Source organism: Nipponia nippon, unplaced genomic scaffold (assembly GCF_047370975.1).
Source record: "Nipponia nippon isolate SJK-2023a ecotype South Korea unplaced genomic scaffold, ASM4737097v1 scaffold_5, whole genome shotgun sequence".
NCBI classification, from domain to species: domain Eukaryota; kingdom Metazoa; phylum Chordata; class Aves; order Pelecaniformes; family Threskiornithidae; genus Nipponia; species Nipponia nippon.
This window is the reverse complement of record NW_028262369.1, coordinates 68,708,929-68,726,263: the sequence shown is the minus strand read 5'-3', so window position 1 is coordinate 68,726,263 and position 17,335 is coordinate 68,708,929. Positions and strand designations below refer to the sequence as shown.

The window sequence follows — 17,335 nt, the reverse complement described above, 5'->3', positions numbered from 1 at the left end:
CCAGGGATTCAGCTCGTCAACTCTGAGGAGCAAGAAAGAATTTACCCCTTCATGCTTTTTCTTCTCCCCCCGCCCCCCTTATGTGCTGGGCTGTGCAGTCTTGCCCTGGTGACAGCCAGATCTGAGGGTGGAACTGAAGCTTCTCCCAGGTCCGCTCAACAGGAACACGGAGGGTGATGCTCGTTTTCCTCTGCAGCACGGGGCAGGGACTGCGTGGCTTGTTTGCTTGCTTGTTTAAAAAGAAGTACAGTTTATCTCATATGCGAGTCCTCAAAAAGTGAAATAATAGATTGAGTATGAAAAGCCTCGGACTTGTCAGGCGTTACTAGATTCTTGCAAGGCAGCTGTTGAAACTGTATAATCCAAAAAGAGGTAGAAAAACCCCCAAAAGACTCAATGTCTGGTCTGACCTTCCCTGTAACAGTTGTGCCTGTTTGATGGGGTTTGACAAACACTTCGTTCCTCTCCATGTGCATGCACACATGGAAAAAAGGGAAAGGTGAAGGCCCGGGCTTCCCCTTTTCCATGGCTCTGGAATAGCACGTTCCCTGCTTTCCCTCTGCCTGGTGGGAACCAAAGCGGCCCCGAAGCCCCCGGTCCTCCGGCGAGTGAAGCCAAGCGCACGCCACAAGCCTGGAGGCGAACCGGGGCATCGGCATCCCCGCCCGGCAGCCCACCCTCAGGCGGGGTCGGGGGTACCGCGGCCTCCCCTCAGGCAGCCGCCGCGACGGGGGCGCCGCCCTCGCCCTGAGGGGGCCGGGGGCGCTCGGTTCCGGCTCCAGGCCGGCAGCAGCCGGGCCCTCCGCGTCCCGCCCGCGGCGGGCAGCAGGTGCCCCCCGGCTCCCGCCCGGGCCGGGCCGCCGCTCGGGGCCGCCCCCGGGGCGCGGGGCGGGTCCGGGCAGCGGGGCAGGCCCGGTCCAGCGGCGCCGCCCCTGCTGCCGGCCGCTGCCGCCCCTCGCGCTGCCCGGCGGGGCGGGGGCGCCCAGAGCCTCCGGGGCGGCCCCGCGCTCCGCTCCGCTCCGCAGGCGCCGGCCGCCGGCGGGAACAAAGGCGGCGGCAGGCGGCGGTGGCGGCGCGGCCCGTGCGAGGCGGCCCGGCTACCCCTGCTTCCTGGGCCGGGCCGGGCGGGGCGAGGCGAGGCGGCCTCCGCGCCCCCGCCCCGCCCCGCCGGCGCGGAGCGGAGCCGCCGCTGCCGCCGCCGCCGCCGCAGCAGCGCCGGTCGCGGGGCGCGCTCGCCGCCCGTCGCAGGAGCTGCATGTGCGCGGGAGGAGCGGCGGAGGATGGCAGTGCTCAAGCTCGCCGACCAGGTGGGCGCCGCGGGGCGGGCGGGCGGGAGCGGGGCGGCGGGCTCTCCCTCAGCCTCAGCCTGCCGCGGCAGCGCGCCCGGCCCGGCTCGGCGTTGTGCGAGCCGGCCGAGCCGCCGGGGGAGGCCCTTCAGCTCAGCCGGGGGCTCGGCGGGGCCCGCAGCGGAGGCGGCCGTGCCCGTGGCCGCGCCGGGAGCAGCGCGGTGCCCCGTTCCCCGGGGACGCCGCCGCCGCTCGCCGTGTGGTGCCGGCTCCCCGCTGCCCCCGCCCGCTGAGCCGCCGGAGACGCGCTTCGCTTCGCCTCCCGGCGGACATTGTCTCTGCCCGCGCAGGCGGCGAGCGCGGGCGGGCCGGGGCCGGGGCCGGGGGCGCGGGGCCGGGCAGGGCGCAGCTCCCCGGGCGTCGCGGCGGCGGCAGCCCGGTGCCCGCCGCCGGCGCTCGCCCGTCCCCCGCCGCGCCGCGCAGCCCAGCCGGCCGCCGTCGCCCCGCCGTCTTCGGTGAAATCCTGACGTCTCCCGTCGGCGGGCCGGGATGGAAGTGGATGTTGGCTCGTTTCGAAAGGCCCCTCGGCTCTGCTTATCCTTCCTTGGGGTTTCTGCCTCGTTTCATCGCCGTGGCACACGCGTAAATGATTTTTTCCTGTCGCCTTTTTATTTAGGAAGTGCCTGTTCGGTTTAGCTGTCGCCGTTGTTCGCAGGCTACTAGGAAAACCATGCTATCAGACCCTTAGATCGTGTTAAATTTAGCAATGGGCAGACAGCTGTAATCAGTATTAAAGTATTTCTTATCTCTGGTAGTTAAAAGCATTTAAAAATATTTAGTAAATTGATATTATGGCTCCCACACCCTAATTTATCCGCACACTCTACCAACTGTTACACACTTTGCGTGCTTTAATCTGCTATTTTTAATTTAACGTGGTCTGCCTGTGATCTGCAGCGTGGGTGTCCTGTAAGCCTCAGACCTTCCTGTTGGGTTCAGAAGGACTGTCTGCAGCCAGCCCCTCTCCAAATACCCCTTACTCAGAGATCACAAGCTTCGCTTGCAGTCTGTCTATGCTTTTCTAAGAAAATCTTCCACATGTACAAAGCCGCTACATAGTACGTTGGAAAGAGTTTTCAAAGGAAAAAAGGATAAAGCTGCTTCTAAAGCAAAAGCTGCACTGTGTGACCAAGCGCAGTCTATAACGTGTTTTCGTGTGTAGCAGAAGGCAGTATTTATGGGCTGTCTCCTGACATGTCCCTCAAACATCCTCATCTTTAGATGTGGTGCTTAGGACTGGCAAAGAAAATGTTTCACACCATGAGGCTTCACTACCCTGTGGTGCACAGACTGAGTCTCATAAATAAGGAGATTCAGGTAGGATCTGCATATTAAAAAGCCAAACAGCAAGCATTAATATTAAAAATACATACGTTACAGGGGGCCAAAATTGTACCATTTCAGTGCTTTTCACATGTTTAATGAAGCCCTTGAGTTTACTGCCTTTAGAGTTTTTAAACCTTTGCTGAAACTTGGCAGCAGGGATTTTGCTTCAGCAGCAGCAGAAGTCAAAACAGATTTAAGTCAAGTGGATCACGTCTTGAAGAAGGCTGTATTGCTATAAAAAACAATGACAGGCTGTTGTCTTAGCGTTCTCCCTTCTCTTCTGAGAACCCTCAAAGCTGAGGGCCGAGGCTCCTTGGAGCTGCCATTGTGCCCCTGCAGTGCGCCTGCTTTGGGAACGCTCAAAATACTGGTGGATGCTCGTGGTGGTTCCTGGTCAGGCTGTGGCCTGGGACGCAGTGTGACAGGCTGATAGTATTTCTTTGTTGGTATGTCTCCCCTGTCATTTACAAAGGGATATGTTGGTCTACCTGTACTCATCCTACCAGATCTCTTTTGATTTTCTTCAGTATCTTCACTAGATCTTTTTCTTTCACTTCTGAGAAACTGGGGGAGGGGGAGGATTCGTTCAAAGCTGGCTGTGGTGCTTCCTCTTAAAGCGAGCGCAGAAGTTTACGTGTGCCTGTTTCTGTGTATTCAGAGCCGTTGCTGGCGGAGCCTTTCCAACATGCAGCCCGAGCAGCTGTAACCAAAGCACTGGGGCTGCGCAGCCTGCAGCCGCAGGCCAAGCTGTACTTTTCATCTACATCAGGTTTGAAGAGCGCCTTCCCAACGCTGGCCCATCTCTAACTAAAAGAGGCACAGTAGCAGCAGTCCCAGATGTTTATAGACAGACCCAGGCACAACAGAGGTGAAGCTGGGATGAAGAATGATGTGTCTGGGAGGATTTACATTCCTGTAACAACTCCTGCCCCTGCTCAGACTCACTGAGGCTGCAGGAGCAGGCTCCTTCTGCATTTCTTCCTGCTCTTGAGGATCGAGGCAATTGTGGCAGTGATAACTTGCAGCGATTCAGGAAACCGTTTCCTTTTGCTTAAACACCAGAGGCCACAGCAGTCCACGTGCTTGCAGTCTCCTGCAATGAGAATTACAGTCCGTAGGACACTGCGTACCACGCGTACCTGCAATGGTCAGGACTTGAGCTGCTGTGAGCATGGGCTGCTTTTTGTGCACTGAGTGTGAAGTCTGGTTCAGGTCTTAGTTGTGATGCTTGAGGGAGGTTGACTCTGAAACCGAGAGCTCTCTCTTCTGCCTGTCATTGTGATTTCTGTAGCACGTGCTTTCCTCTGGATCCATGACTTTCTTGACCAGTGAGGAGAGCTTTGTGTAGGAGAAGACAGGGTAATGGCTCGAAACGGAAAGAGGCTAGATTTAGATTAGAAATAAGGAAGAAGTTCTTCACTCTGAGGGTGGGGAGGCACTGGAACAGGTTGCCCAGAAAAGTTGTGGATGCCCCCTCCCTGGAAATGTTCAAGGCCACCTGGTCTAGTGGAAGGTGTCTCTGCCCCTGGCATGGGCATGATCTTTAAGGTCCCTTCCAACCCAAACCATTCTATGATTCTATGAAGACTAGAGAACCCCCACCAAGAGAGTTTAAACATGTGTTTCTCTGAGTAACCTCTTTCCTCCTCGCTTCCATTCTTGGCTTCTCTTACCAACCACATCTAATCTAACCAATCTCTTACCAATCGCATCTAACACACGGAGCGTTGAGACAGATGAGAAATTAATCACTCCATTTCTCATACAGGCTTTGAAGACAGGCAGGCTTTCATTGTTGCTTCTGTTTAGATATAGCTGAAAGGTGCTAAGGTAGTGCTACGCTTAATCCTTCAAAGAGATTATCGGTACTTTTGGCTGCATTCACTCCTTAGGCAGGAGAGCTTAGTTTAAGAGTTTAGCATTAGTGTAGGTTAATTTGCTTCCAGTGATGGTAATTGCTAGCTCATCCGTCGGGCCTTGAGAAACCCTTAAATCATTTAACCACAGGAAGTGTATTCTACCATCATTCGTTTCTGCATGAATTTCTCCCAGGCCTTGCTTTCCTCAGTAACCCCCCGCTAGCGATTTTTGAATGACTAAATGTTAAGCTGAAAACAACCTAAGATAATTCATAAAACTTAAATGCCTAGGATTGTAATCTTTGTCTGTAGTGGTGCATCTGTGCAGTTGTAGACGTTCTGATGTTCTAAATATTTCAGTTGTCATATACAAATATTGCAAAGCTTACTCTAAATCTTAAAACTTTAATCCGTTCCTTTTTTTCACCATCTCTTCAGTGAATGTTGATTACAGCAAGCATGCAAATTGCTTTAAGGACTGAAAAAAAAATTTTTTTTCAATTCCAGGAGTTATTGCTGTGTTGTTCCCCATCCAGTTTATTGGTTGTGCCTTTTCCGTTTTGATAAGTGTTAGTATTTTATATTATGTGAGGGTGCAGTTATATGTGAGAAAAGCCTTTGCATTTAAGCTAGAGTTCAGAAGGAGCAGAAGACAAGTGCTTCAACAAGTGGGTGGCCAGAGGCTTTCAGGTGTGAGTTGAGCGGCCGCAGCTCGAGCCTGGCTCTGCAGGTGTTTTGGGGCATGAAACCCCTTGCTGTGCCCCTCGGGTGCTGTTTGAGGAAACCTGCTTGCTGCACCTCTTCATCCCTCCCTCTATTTTGAGTTACCCTTCCCTCATTCTCCTGAGTCTCCTTTCCCCATTGCCAAAGCTCTCTTAAGGGTGAAAGTATTGATTGTTTTTTGACTTTTGTGGCTGCTTTTTGAGCGTTAGTCGTTGCCGGGACCCACCTCTCTCCTGTCCTCTGAGTAACCAGCAGATGCAGGGTGCTCTCCCTGCCCGCTGCCGGCAGTTCTTTGCACAGCTTATTCTTCATACTTGCTTGGTTTCTTGAGAACTATTTGTTTGCCACTTGCAGACTTCTCAAGAGAAAGACTGTTAGTCAAAGTCCTGCTGAGTGTGGGTGAGTGTGGGAAACCTTCAGGGTTTCCATTGATGGTTCTGGGCAGCAAACACAGACAATTGCTCCTGTCAGCACTCTGTTGAGAGGGTAAAATAGCTTAAAATATTTCTCTAGGTAAACTTCTGTAAGTTAGCTTTTGGAAAATTATTTTGGAAGAATCTAAGTTTCTGTAGTGTCTCCATCTCATTTCCAGGCTTGCCTTGCCAGCTGAGGCCCTCCTTGCAGGCCTGCCAGCAGTGCCCACAGGTTGTCTCTGTAGCTAACTCTGTCCTCTTCGTCCTGTTCAAAGCCAACGAAGTCACTCTGTGTGTGGCTGTGTTTGATTTGGGATGCCAGCTCTCTGCCTGCGCAGACTGAGTTGCCTTCGCACACCTCGGCACGAATGCGGCCATCGTGCCGCGTCTGGGGCAGCGACGGTCGGGGCAGCTCCTGCGTGGGGATGTCCTGCTTGTTAATGTCTGTCAGAGGCTGATGCAAGCTCTCCCCTGCCTACTTGTTGATTATAGTTATGCATGTTTACAGGGGAAATGTATCATTCTGTCTTTGAAAGACACTGAGAATGTTTTCTATAAATGAAAATAAAATGGGAAGTTACCTAGAGATGAAGCCTGCGTAGCTACTTTTAAGAGATGTAGTGCTTAGTGTTTTTATGCCTGCACCGCCAAATTTGGTGGGAAGCTTGCTATAAATCTGAGACAGACAGGGGCTCTGTCTAGCCTTGAGCCAGTGTACCTGGGGGGTCAAAATTTACCCTGACTTCAGTGTCACCGGCTCAAGCCCTGTATGTACAAAACAACAATTATTTTTAGGCTACCCTTACAAGCACGCATATGCATGCATAAGGGTAATGAAGCCCAGATAAATGGTTAGCGTGTGCACTTAGGCTGCTATTAACTGCAAAACCTCATCCTGTCTCCTGGTATTTTCCCTGTTGTCCTTGATTGCTGAGAGTAATGCAGTGTGACTAGAACTGAAAGGACCATTTTTCTTCCTCCCTTTCCCAAATGTTTTCCTGTGTTTGACAGTTCTCCACTGACCATCAGGATCCTTTTTATTATGGTCACAGAGAAACAGCATTAAACAGATGTTTCAATAATTCTAAACAGATGTTAAAGATCATAAAAATCGTCTGGGCAAAGGCTGGACTTGTGTCTGAATACACTTAAAACCAAAACGAATACAACAGTAACAAATAATCTCCTAACAAAACCAATTACGTTTCCAAATGATGGTGTGTCTTTAACTTATTTCAGAATCATTCAATTGACAAGACTGTCTTTCTGTGTATCCTTTCTCTCTGACAAGTAAAAGCATCTGAGAAGATGCCCCTGAATCTGCTGTATAAAATAGGAGTAATGAACCTGTGCCCCATGGCCACAGCCAGCCTGCGGGTTAATTTTGAATGGCACGAGGTCCCATGATTCCTCCCCTCCTCATATTGTTGGTACGTAATGCTAAGGTGTATATTAATTTGCAGGCTGCCAAGTGTTTTTGAAAGGGCTCACAGCAAGGAAGAGATAATCCGTTTTAGTACAAAATACTCAGGTAGCCACAAAACAAAGGTAACTGTGGGGAAGGAAGAAGGAGGAATTTACCCACAATAGTGTTTCTCTCATATTTCTTGTGAAATGAAAATGTAGTTGGACCAAAATAACTCCACCACGGCAGCCATTGGCTTTCTAGAACTGTGATGTTCCTAGGCATGCCGTACATACTGCGAGACATGGCTCTGTGCATTTTAAAATAAAATGAAAACTTTGGGGAAAAAAGGGGGATGTACCAGCATTCCTGCCCTTGTTCAGACCTGTAGGAATGATGGTCGCTGCTGTCTGGTATAGATGGCACCTGAGCTCTGACACACAGTATCATAGAATCATAGAATCATTTACGTTGGAAAAGACCTTTAAGATCATTGAGTCCAATCGTAAACCTAACGCTGCCAAGGCCGCCACTGAACCATGTCCCCACACATCTTCTAAATGCCTCCAGGGACGGTCCTGTTCAGAGGAAGGGGCGGGGGGGAAAGCTTTGAGTCACCGAAGTGAGCAAGATACAGGCTTGAAAAGGAAGCTGCTTGCTTTTTTTGGTCATGGCTTCTGCAATAAGTATCACTTTCTGATAGTTCTGTAGCCTGTTTCAAGGTAAACAAGCACTTTAATCAGGAGAATTTCTGGAGCGGTGTAGCGTGCTCAAGTCCACCATAGATATTTATTTAGCAGAGAAATCCTCCAGAAGTTTGCTGTTTGGTAATACTGTAAGGGTTTTGCAATGGTTGCACCTAGATGCCTGGGCTGTTTTGAGGGGGTGTGTGCCTGTCATGTTAGGATGTTGGTTTTCTTGCAGATGGCATCCAGCAAAACTTACTCTCCTGTGTGCACTTGAGGTGTGGTATTTTATCCCTGCATGACAAGTGCCTCATGACCTCTTCCTGCTCATCTCTTAGATGAAGATGTGGTTGTCATGGCTACGTTTAGTAGAGAAATAAATGTTCCTCCCAGCTTGGGCGCTTGTGTAACGGCTTGGTTCGGGCAGGGTGGTATTTTTATCTGGATCCTTGCTCGAGGGTGGGCAGATGATTTCTGTGACACGGGAATAAAAGTGCCCAAGCTGGAGCTAGGTGGTCGCTGAACGCGGCGGCTGCTCGTGCTGCAGCTCTCCTGGGCATGGTTTTGAGCCAGTGCTGCTCCATCAACGGCACTGTGGCAGTGCTGTCGGTCACACGCCCGTCTCGGGGGCAAATCCCTGAAGGCCAGCAAAGAAAACTTTTAAGGGTTGTTTCTAGAGGTCTGGGTGTAGCTGATCCTGCTTGTTTGTTGCCAGAGAGGCAGAGGCTCTGGGATGTGGTGCTGACGGGAAGGGTTTCCCCGTGCTGGCCCGGTGTTCACCCGGAGGAGCCGGGCCAAGCACCTTCTCCTCTTCCGAAACTGTCCCCCGGATCAGCAGATCTCTGACTCTTTGCTTGAGAAATGAGCAGCTTACTCTTTAGGAGCTATTGTTTCAGGCTGTCTGCAGGCTTGGGCGATATTTGTACAAAATAATTAATGCTTCAGCATATTATGTTTTTAGGCATCTTTTTAATTGCTGTTGTCTAGATTTTTTTTTTCTTTCAATGGTACTAATACACGTTCTAGTGTCATCAGATGGCTACAGGAGCCAGATATCATAGGTATAAGCCTATCAGGCAAATGTTTCAAACTATATTCTGATAATGTTGACTATCGCTTCTGGTTTTTATTCCTGCTTTTCTTGAATGCCCTGCTTCACATATTGCTGCCTGTGTATGTTACAGAACATACAGGTGAGCTAAACTTGCTGACAGAATACCTCTGTATTTTAACCATTTAGTTTGAATGCTTATTAGATGAAAAAGTTGCATTTTCAGCTGTTTCCATTTTTAAATTATCTTTTTTTTTCCAGAAGTATGTATCTGACATTTGTCACTTTTTTTGTTAGCTGGAAAGCTTGGGCTGGAAAGTTCCCACAGCTGCTGTTTGTGGCTTCGGCTTTGTTATAATTGCTGCACTAGGAACATGTAGCAGCATGCTGTTGGAGCCCTTCAGCCTGGTGATGGGTGGGAATCAAAGCATTACAAAATTACGTTTAAAGGGGGGAAATTATTTTGCCGTTTTATCCAAGGGTTTGAGGTCATTATTGAAGTTTGCAAGGAGTTGGTCAACAAATTACAGCATTTAGTTGTGGCTAGGTAATTGTGACATTCTGAAAAGGTATGTGCTTTTTGATGACAGTCATTTGCATGTATTTTGCTTTTGGGGGAAGAAGTAGTCTTTCCTGGCTGCAGATGTGCAACCAAAAATGGAGGCTGTTTAATCTGTTTCTGCCATGCAGTGCTGAACCTCCTAGCCTAATGTAGGCTTGTCTGGTTGATGTTTGTACTTTGTGTTACGATCTGGTTTTATGTACGGACATGCATTTTTGTGCTGGAGTTATTTGTAATGGCTTGCTTTCTTATTTTAAAGAGAATACTTGGGGAGAATGCCCTCGCAAAGCCCTCGCTTCCTCCTCGCAGCTGCGTGCTACTGCATCTTTATGAGGAAGTAAGCAAAACCATAATGGTTGACTTCTGCACATAGTCTTAACAGATGTACCTGACGGCATCTATTTACTGAGCTAAGGCTGTAGTTTTTTTGCATAAAGGAGTTGGTTTCTCATGAAAAACCCTTGTACTATTGAATTATGTATGGGTAGGATTGCTCCAAGGGCCACATGTTGATATTCTTAACGACACAGAAAGTCTGCAAATAATCACTAGTGATGGATAATTTGCTGTTTAAGCATTACCATTTCTATTCTGGTATATTTTGTGATCTCATTATATGACCTCTTTTCTCCCCATCTTGCTGCCTTTGTAATTTTACAGACTTGTTGCTTCATCAAATGTCTTTTGTCCGTGCAAAAGCTTTTAGTGAAATAGTTGTGTGGTATCTACTGAGTTGCATGCCTCTGACTGATGTCTCTGTAAAGGAAGTATTGCCAGCAGTAGAGAGCATGTAACTTGAAGAAATTTAATAGTAAAAATGTAAAAATCAAGTATTGCAACCCGCAATGTATGAACTGAAGAGAAGACAGCAGTCAACTGCGCCGTTAGATGCACATGCTTTCACATTCTAAATATGATCAAATCATTTCTGGGAAAGGAAGCTAGTGCGAACATTAATAAGCTTTTATGTGTATTTCGTCATTAATAATGTAGGCAGTACCATTCAGATGGAGAACATAACCCATTTTATCATAGTGTCATTTTAACATGATAGGCTCCTTGCCTTTCCAAGGTGAAAGGGCTGCAGATTGCCTTCTGAAATATCATCCTTGGAAGAAGTTTTGCTTTTGGCTGCATCGCATCTAGACCAGCTTTGCAGGAATATGGGGAAGCTGCTTTGTATTTATAGTAACACGCTGGTAGCAGCACCTGCCTTTCTGTGTTTCTATGTATAAAGTTCATTTTTTCCATCCTTATGGTAGAAAAAGGTGAACAACGTGTCCTTTTCACTAGTGTTTTCATTCTTGCCTTCCTAGGTGTGTTTTTTGTTTTTTTTTTTTTTTTTTAATAAAGGTTATTTCTTTTGTCTTCTGTGCAATAAGGCAGCACAGCAAAGCCGTGCCTGTGCTGTTGGGCCTTGCAGGCAGTAGGAGGCTGTCTCCACAGGCCACCAAGCTGGGCTGGTGTCTCTGCCTGAGCTAGCCCTCTTGCCACGTGAGCTGGTGCCAGCAGGGAGCCTGGGATTTCGAAGCTAGAAGCCTGCAGTATTATCTGGTAAAACACTGATTTGCTCAGTGTGTTCTTTAGTTGTTTAACATGCCAAGGGTAAAAATGGGAGAACAAAGGCCTGAAATACCCCATATTGTCTTTGTGCTTACAGCTGCTTTAATGTGATTGCCAATGCGACATGCAGCATTTATCTCCAAATTAAAATCAAGAGAGGGACTTATTTAGTCATTGACTCCAGGAATGTTTCCAAAGGGCTCTACCAACCGAGTAAATGCGGTGTGCCAGATCCTGCAACCATTGCCTCTGTTTGAGAGGAGTGCGCTTAGGTGAGTGATCCTGCTGCATCCTGCTCGGCATGAATCAAGCCTAGTATGAGGAAATTTCTTTCTTTTAATATAAACAAGCCCTGATCCTTGAGCTCTGTGTGTAATCCTGCTTCTCTGGTAGGAGATGCGGCCCTGCTTCTGGTGGGGTTTCCTGCAGATGGAGCCTGTGGCTTGGATACCCTTGGCCGGAGGCAAATCTGAGATTTTTTTTTTTTTAAGAAGCTGCCAAGGTGGCTTTAGAGGTGGGGGAGAGGGAGAAGGAGTGGGAAGAGCTGCAGAGATGGCAAGGGATGCTAGGAGGAGGCAGGCAATGAGCAGCCAGAGGCACAGTGCTCCTGCCTGATGGCACTGTCAAGAGAAGGTGGTCGTTACCTTGGTTTGCAGTGGGAGAACTGGGGTGCAGAGAAACTCTGTGACTGAGGTCAGGCTGAGGAGGGAGCAGGTGACAGAGCAAGAACCAAATCCTGATTTACCTCTTTCGGTGGCTGATTCACAGCGGTGCCCTTCCTCCCTGCGAGTTGTTTAACACTGTTTACTGTCTGGGCTGATGCCAATCTTATGATGTTGCACGATGAGAAATGAACAGTGGCATGCAGTTTCATTAGCACAGTGTTAAATTCAATGAGCATATAGTTTATTTAGATATTTGTTCTATAAAGTGTAAAATCAGCATTGGTGCTGCTTAAGAGGAAGTGCTATGTTAGGAAATGGTTTCTAGGTCATCTGGTAGGTAAAGGTTTATTCTGGCTGATTGCAGTGGGTGGCTGTCTTTGGTCACTAATCCTGTGTCATAGGCTTAGTGTTGTATTCTGGCAGTGCAAACGGTAAAAGTGAGATCAGCCTGTCGTGTATCAATGCCACTTGTTTAGACTAAATGTCCCAATAATCCAGGATTGTGTGACTCTTGGCCACAGAGCACACACATGAAGCTGGGTGGGTTCAGAGAAATGGAGATAGCCTCTCAAATATGAAAACTTCCCGTCAGTGAATCAGATGGTGCCCTTTGGGTATGTTCACACAAGGTCCATTTCATGTCAGGCTGGAACTGAGCAGTCTTCTCACTAAGTTTTGTTTATTACATGTAAATATTTATAGACATATAATCTAGTTTCTGATTAGAAGAGGGTGCTCCTTTTAGAAGCATTTTCATGAAGACTGGCAAATTTGCGCATCACTCCTGCTACCCAGAGAAGTGTAATTTTTTCTCTGCAAATGGGAGCAAATGGAGCTGAACAGATTTGTCCTCCTCCACAGAGAAGGGTAAGACTAGCTCACGCAGCCATGTAGCCTGTATCTCCAGGTAGCTCAGAGAGTGGACTGTCCAGACCTGAGTCCCTGAGGATGCGCCCGCTGTTGGTGGGGAGATCGCGCTGCCCAGGAGTGCCCGTGCGCCCTGGCTTTGCAGGTGCAGTTACCTGGGGCAGCTGGTTACAGTGAACCTCGCTGTTAGCCTCTTCCTACAGGAATAGGCACAGCTCTCACATTAATCAGGGATTGCATTTAGGATCTCCTGGTTCCTGTTCCTGGCTAGAGTTTGCATATCTTCAATGGCTTTTTATGAGTGCTTCGTGCCCTCCAAGGCAGGTATGTGATTTACCAGAGAGCTGCCTGGAAAAGGAGACACAAATGACGGCAAACCGCAGAGCAGGCACGTGATCTTCAGCACTTCTTGTTCCCGCAGGGCCGGCTGAAGACAACTCCAGACAACTGTCTGAAAACACTTGTGTGACTCCTTATAGATGACTCTGTGCAGACACACGGTCTCCAGCACTTTAAAAGAGGTCTTTAAAGACCTGCAGACTTTCAGACAGTTGTCTGGAGAATTTTTCAGTTGCCTCTGTTGTAGGGACAAAAATTAAAAGGAGGTGGACAAGCAGATGTGATTCGGTGCCTTAAGCTTTGCTTCTTTATATTCTGCCTCCAAAAAGCTCTAGCATGAAGCAAGCTTTCATCTAGTTCCTCTTTACAGCTGTGTCCAGTACCCAGCAAAAAGGGAAGGCTCTGACCCACAGAAGTAACAAAATCTCTTCATGTATTATCTGGCCCTGTGAGATGACTGAACTGTTCAGAGTCTGCTGGATTGAATTGCACGGCTGCTCACTGGGATATTGGAGCATCAAAAATAAGTGCTGTGTAAATAACTGTGCTTCAGCTATGTGGATGCAATCCCAGGAATAACGTTGCACTTGAGAAAGCGTGATTGTTTCATTTCTGACACTGCTTCTGTTGGTGTATTTTGTTTGCTTTCAAGCAGTAGGCTTGGAGAGAAAACAGTCCAGGTTTTTGCGTATTTTTAACAAAGTGTTAAGCTAATATGTTAATTGAACCTCAAACACATGCAGTAATAATTTTAAGCCACGGTAGATATTTCACCAATAAGGTAATTCTCTCTACAGAGGGATAAACAGTTTGCTCAGGCTGAGGAGAGCTTGGTTACTTGTGCCTTAGTGCATACATTCATGCGCGTTGTATTCCATGTAGAGTTGTGCTGATCCCCGGTGTTCGTAGCATGACAAGTGGAATCAACGCAAAAGCCATCTCTCTGCAGAGGTCTGCTTTAAACGAGTTTAAAAACCAGTCAGACCTAGTTTATGCTGCCCATGCCCCTTTTTTTGGAAACACGTGTGGTTGAAGGAAAGGGTTGCATTACCGACAAGCCCTTAGAGGGTAGTTAAAACTGCCTGCAGAAATATAAATAGAAGGGGCTTTACTTGGTTGGGGGCGTGGGTGAGGCTGCAGGAGCGAGGGTCTGTTCCCCGGTAGGCTCCTGGGACCCGGCGCTCTCCCTACCTGCGTGGCAAAGCCAGGCTTGAGACGCTCTCTCTGGTTTCTCGCTCTACCGCCAGGCAGGCCCATGGGCTGACTTGCCTTGAGATGGGGGGGACTGCCACGGGTTGGTCAAAGCCAGCGTAGCTTTATTGGCAGTGACTGCCCGGGTCCTGGCTGCTGGGAAGGGGGCACATCTGTGCAAAGCATTTGCTTCCCCATCCTTAGGATTAGGGATCCAACCTGTGGGCTTCTTTCTTTCACAGTGGGGATCTGCTTTGTTATGCTGCCAGCCCTTTCCCTAAACAGAGGCTAACCCTGGATTTAAAGATCCCAGAAAGAACAAAGGAGTTCAAGTGTCTTTTTGATCTTTGTTGCTACCCTGGGGCGAAGTTAGATCATTTGCTGTGAGCTGATCTCGGTTGTGCTTGGAAATTTACTGAAACAGCTACTCCAAAATAATTATTCTGAATAGATATTTTGGTGTGGGCGCTCACAGTCTTGCATAAGAATGTCTTTTGCTAGTCTGTCTTAATGCACCGTAGAAGTAGAATAACTGCTGACTAAATTATTTGAGAATAGCTCTTTCGGTAAGTGCCTGAGCGCAGAAAAGCCCCACTACAAAGAACAAAGACACCCCCCATCCTACTCTGATTCAAAAGAGGAGGTTCTTCCCGAGGTATTAAAATAGTTCTGTTCATTCATGGCTGTTTAGAAAAGAGCATACCAGTGGTATGTTTTATGGTGCATGACTTAAAATATTTCATATTAATTAACAAACAAGTACCAATTAATTTCACATTATGATGCTTAAGGAGTAGACTGCAAGGAATCATATTTAGTTGTGGCTGTTTGGCAATTATGACCTTGTATATAATAACAGACTCAATAAATTCTTGATGTGAGAGAGCACCATTAATCAACACAGAGTTAATTAACTGTGCTGCTTACACAGGAAGCACCGTGCAGAACTGCCTGGATCTCTGTAGCGCTGCAGGCTGAAAATGTTTGATTTGTGTGATACCTGGCTTGTTCCCACAGGATTTTCCCTCAAAACTGATGCTGAAGAGGGAGCAATGTTTCCTCTAGGTGAGTGGGCTCCGCAGACTGGTCCCACGGGTCGTTTCCTTCTGCGGCCCTGATGCTCTGGCAGACCTTAGCTGTGTCACTGTGTCACTTAGGCTTTCCGTCACCTTCACGGAGAAGGTGGAAGGAAGCCCTTGGAGGACTGCTGGAGTACTGGAAATACAAAGGGCTCTTGCAACAATGATTTTGGTCAGGTTAATCCTGTAGGACTGCCCAGGAAATTAGGAATTGATGTGATAATTAAGAGTTATACTCATCAGCTCTCATTTGGACTTTATACAGGATTTTTTTTTCTTGTGGTTTTTTTTTTTTTTAATAGTTTAAAGATAGCCCAAAAAGGGTAAAATGAACAATATTCAGCACGCCTTCAGAGAGAAAAGCATTCCATCTCTGTACCACTCACCCCTCCACACTCCAAATAGATCTTGTAATTTTCCTGAATATGTGGTGTTTAGAAGTATGAAATTGGCTCGGCCTTTCTGAGTGACGCTGACCATAATTTTGTTGGTTTGTTTTATTGTTGGGTCAGTGTGCATATTAATGTGAAGGATGGATTTCTAACCTGGGATTGTACATTTTTAATCATCTGTCTTACCTGCTTTTTGATGGCCTTTGAACCACTTTTGTATCTGCTGTCACTGTAGACTGTGCCACAGAAGAATTCGAAGGTCTGAGCACTCCGCTTTAAGCTTCGCAACAGCAATGCCCACTAACAGCCAGTTTGAAGAGTTTGAGCGGCTCCAGTATGAGAGAAATGAGAGAAATGAGAGAAAGCAACCAGGTTTTGTTTTCTTACTGCTGGTATGTACAGCCTCCTGAGTTAGAAGACTTCATATGCCCTGGTTTTATTCTTGAGGTTAATTTAACTTAGAGGTATAGTACAAATACTCTTATTTCTTTCTTTCTTTTTTTTTTTTTTTTTTTTTTTTTAAATAATTGCAGTTACGTGTAATCCTTCCTCTTCTTTCCTCTTTCTGCCACCTGGGCTATTAGTCTTAATTAGAGAGTCCCATTTGGTAAATCATTAATACAAGAATAGCTTTATACAGTGCCACAAGATATGGTGACCAAATAGGGCCAGAAATAGATGAGCAAAACATGTATAATCTGAATCTTACTCTTCCTTCTGCCTTACTGTGGCTGAAAATGTACTGCCTGTTAATGCCTACTTTTATTGGTATAATGTTTTTAGGGCTAGGAGACTTCAAACATTTTAACCTCTCTTTACGTTTTTATGTAATGATCTCTTGCTTTGAGTAGTGAAGCAGGTGTTTTACTTGCCTCCTCCATCTACCGAAACCAATGGTTTCCCCATATTCATCCTCATTTATAAAGTGTAATGGAATGCTCTTAACAGTTTATCACGATGAACTAATTATGGGGGCCTGGGAGTGGGGAAAGGAGGGAGAGAGGAAGAAGCTTTCGCTTTAGATCTCAAGGCAGAGGAAAGTGATGATTCAGCTAATCTCTCTTCTGCAGATGAGATTTTTCTGCCGCAGCCACACAGCTTCTGTTTGATACAAAGGGAGGCAATAATTCTTAAATGATGGAAAAACAACTGTTCTTGGGTTTTTTTTTCTCCCCAACCTGAGAAACAGCAGTCAACTGACACCTCGTCTTATTAACCCCAAAGTGTAGCTGGTGGTTATGGCCTGGCGTTCCTACCTTTCCGCTCTCCCATCCAGCTGCCTCTTTAACTGGCTGGCATGGCTCCTACTGATTCTGGTGGCTCATCCTGTATTCCAGCTGCTGTCCAGACAGCGCAGTCAGAAATGCAGTTTCAGTTAGGTATGTAAGACTTTCTCAAATTCAGACTTGTGCCTAGTATGTCACGAGCCGCAGGGGATGAAATCCAATGAATGGGCAATACTGTATTAAGCTAATATTAATGACAGCTATTCCATTTTAGTACTATGGCCAATGGTCCAACATACATATGTTTAAACATATGCAGTACGTAGTGCACGTATAGACCCTTAACATATGGTTTTTTTTGGATTTCTGAGTTGTCTCAACCATGGTTTTCTTTAGAGCCATGTTTATTATTCCTTGTTTTGAGAAGCCCTTTCTCTCTTGCCCATATGCCAGCACAATTTCTCCTTCCTCACACCCTTCGTGTTTTCAGAGCCTGATGGAAGATGGTCTGTGCTTTCTCCTGTCCCCAGCTTGTGTCACAGAGGACTTTTAAATGTTGGACTTTACTGCTCCATTTCCCCCCCTTTTATGTTTTCAGCACAGTCTCTCTTTTCCTTTCTTGACACTGCCACGGTATCTGCA

At 47.3% G+C, this 17,335-nt stretch overlaps 1 protein-coding gene across 12 annotated transcripts in view; it reads left to right on the top strand.

Annotated features, from left to right (window-relative positions):
• Positions 1-1,177: 1,177 nt before the first annotated feature.
• Positions 1,178-17,335, top strand: part of ANKRD44 (ankyrin repeat domain 44) — a 146,099-nt gene continuing 129,941 nt past the window's right edge. For all 12 annotated transcript variants that reach the window (XR_015699338.1, XM_087734776.1, XM_087734770.1 and 9 more), the window contains exon 1: positions 1,178-1,307. Coding sequence is in view for 11 of the 12 variants with exons in the window: in XM_087734776.1 (XP_087590902.1) it covers positions 1,281-1,307 (27 nt within the window). In the remaining variant the exon portion in view is untranslated. The remainder of the gene's footprint in view (positions 1,308-17,335) is intronic.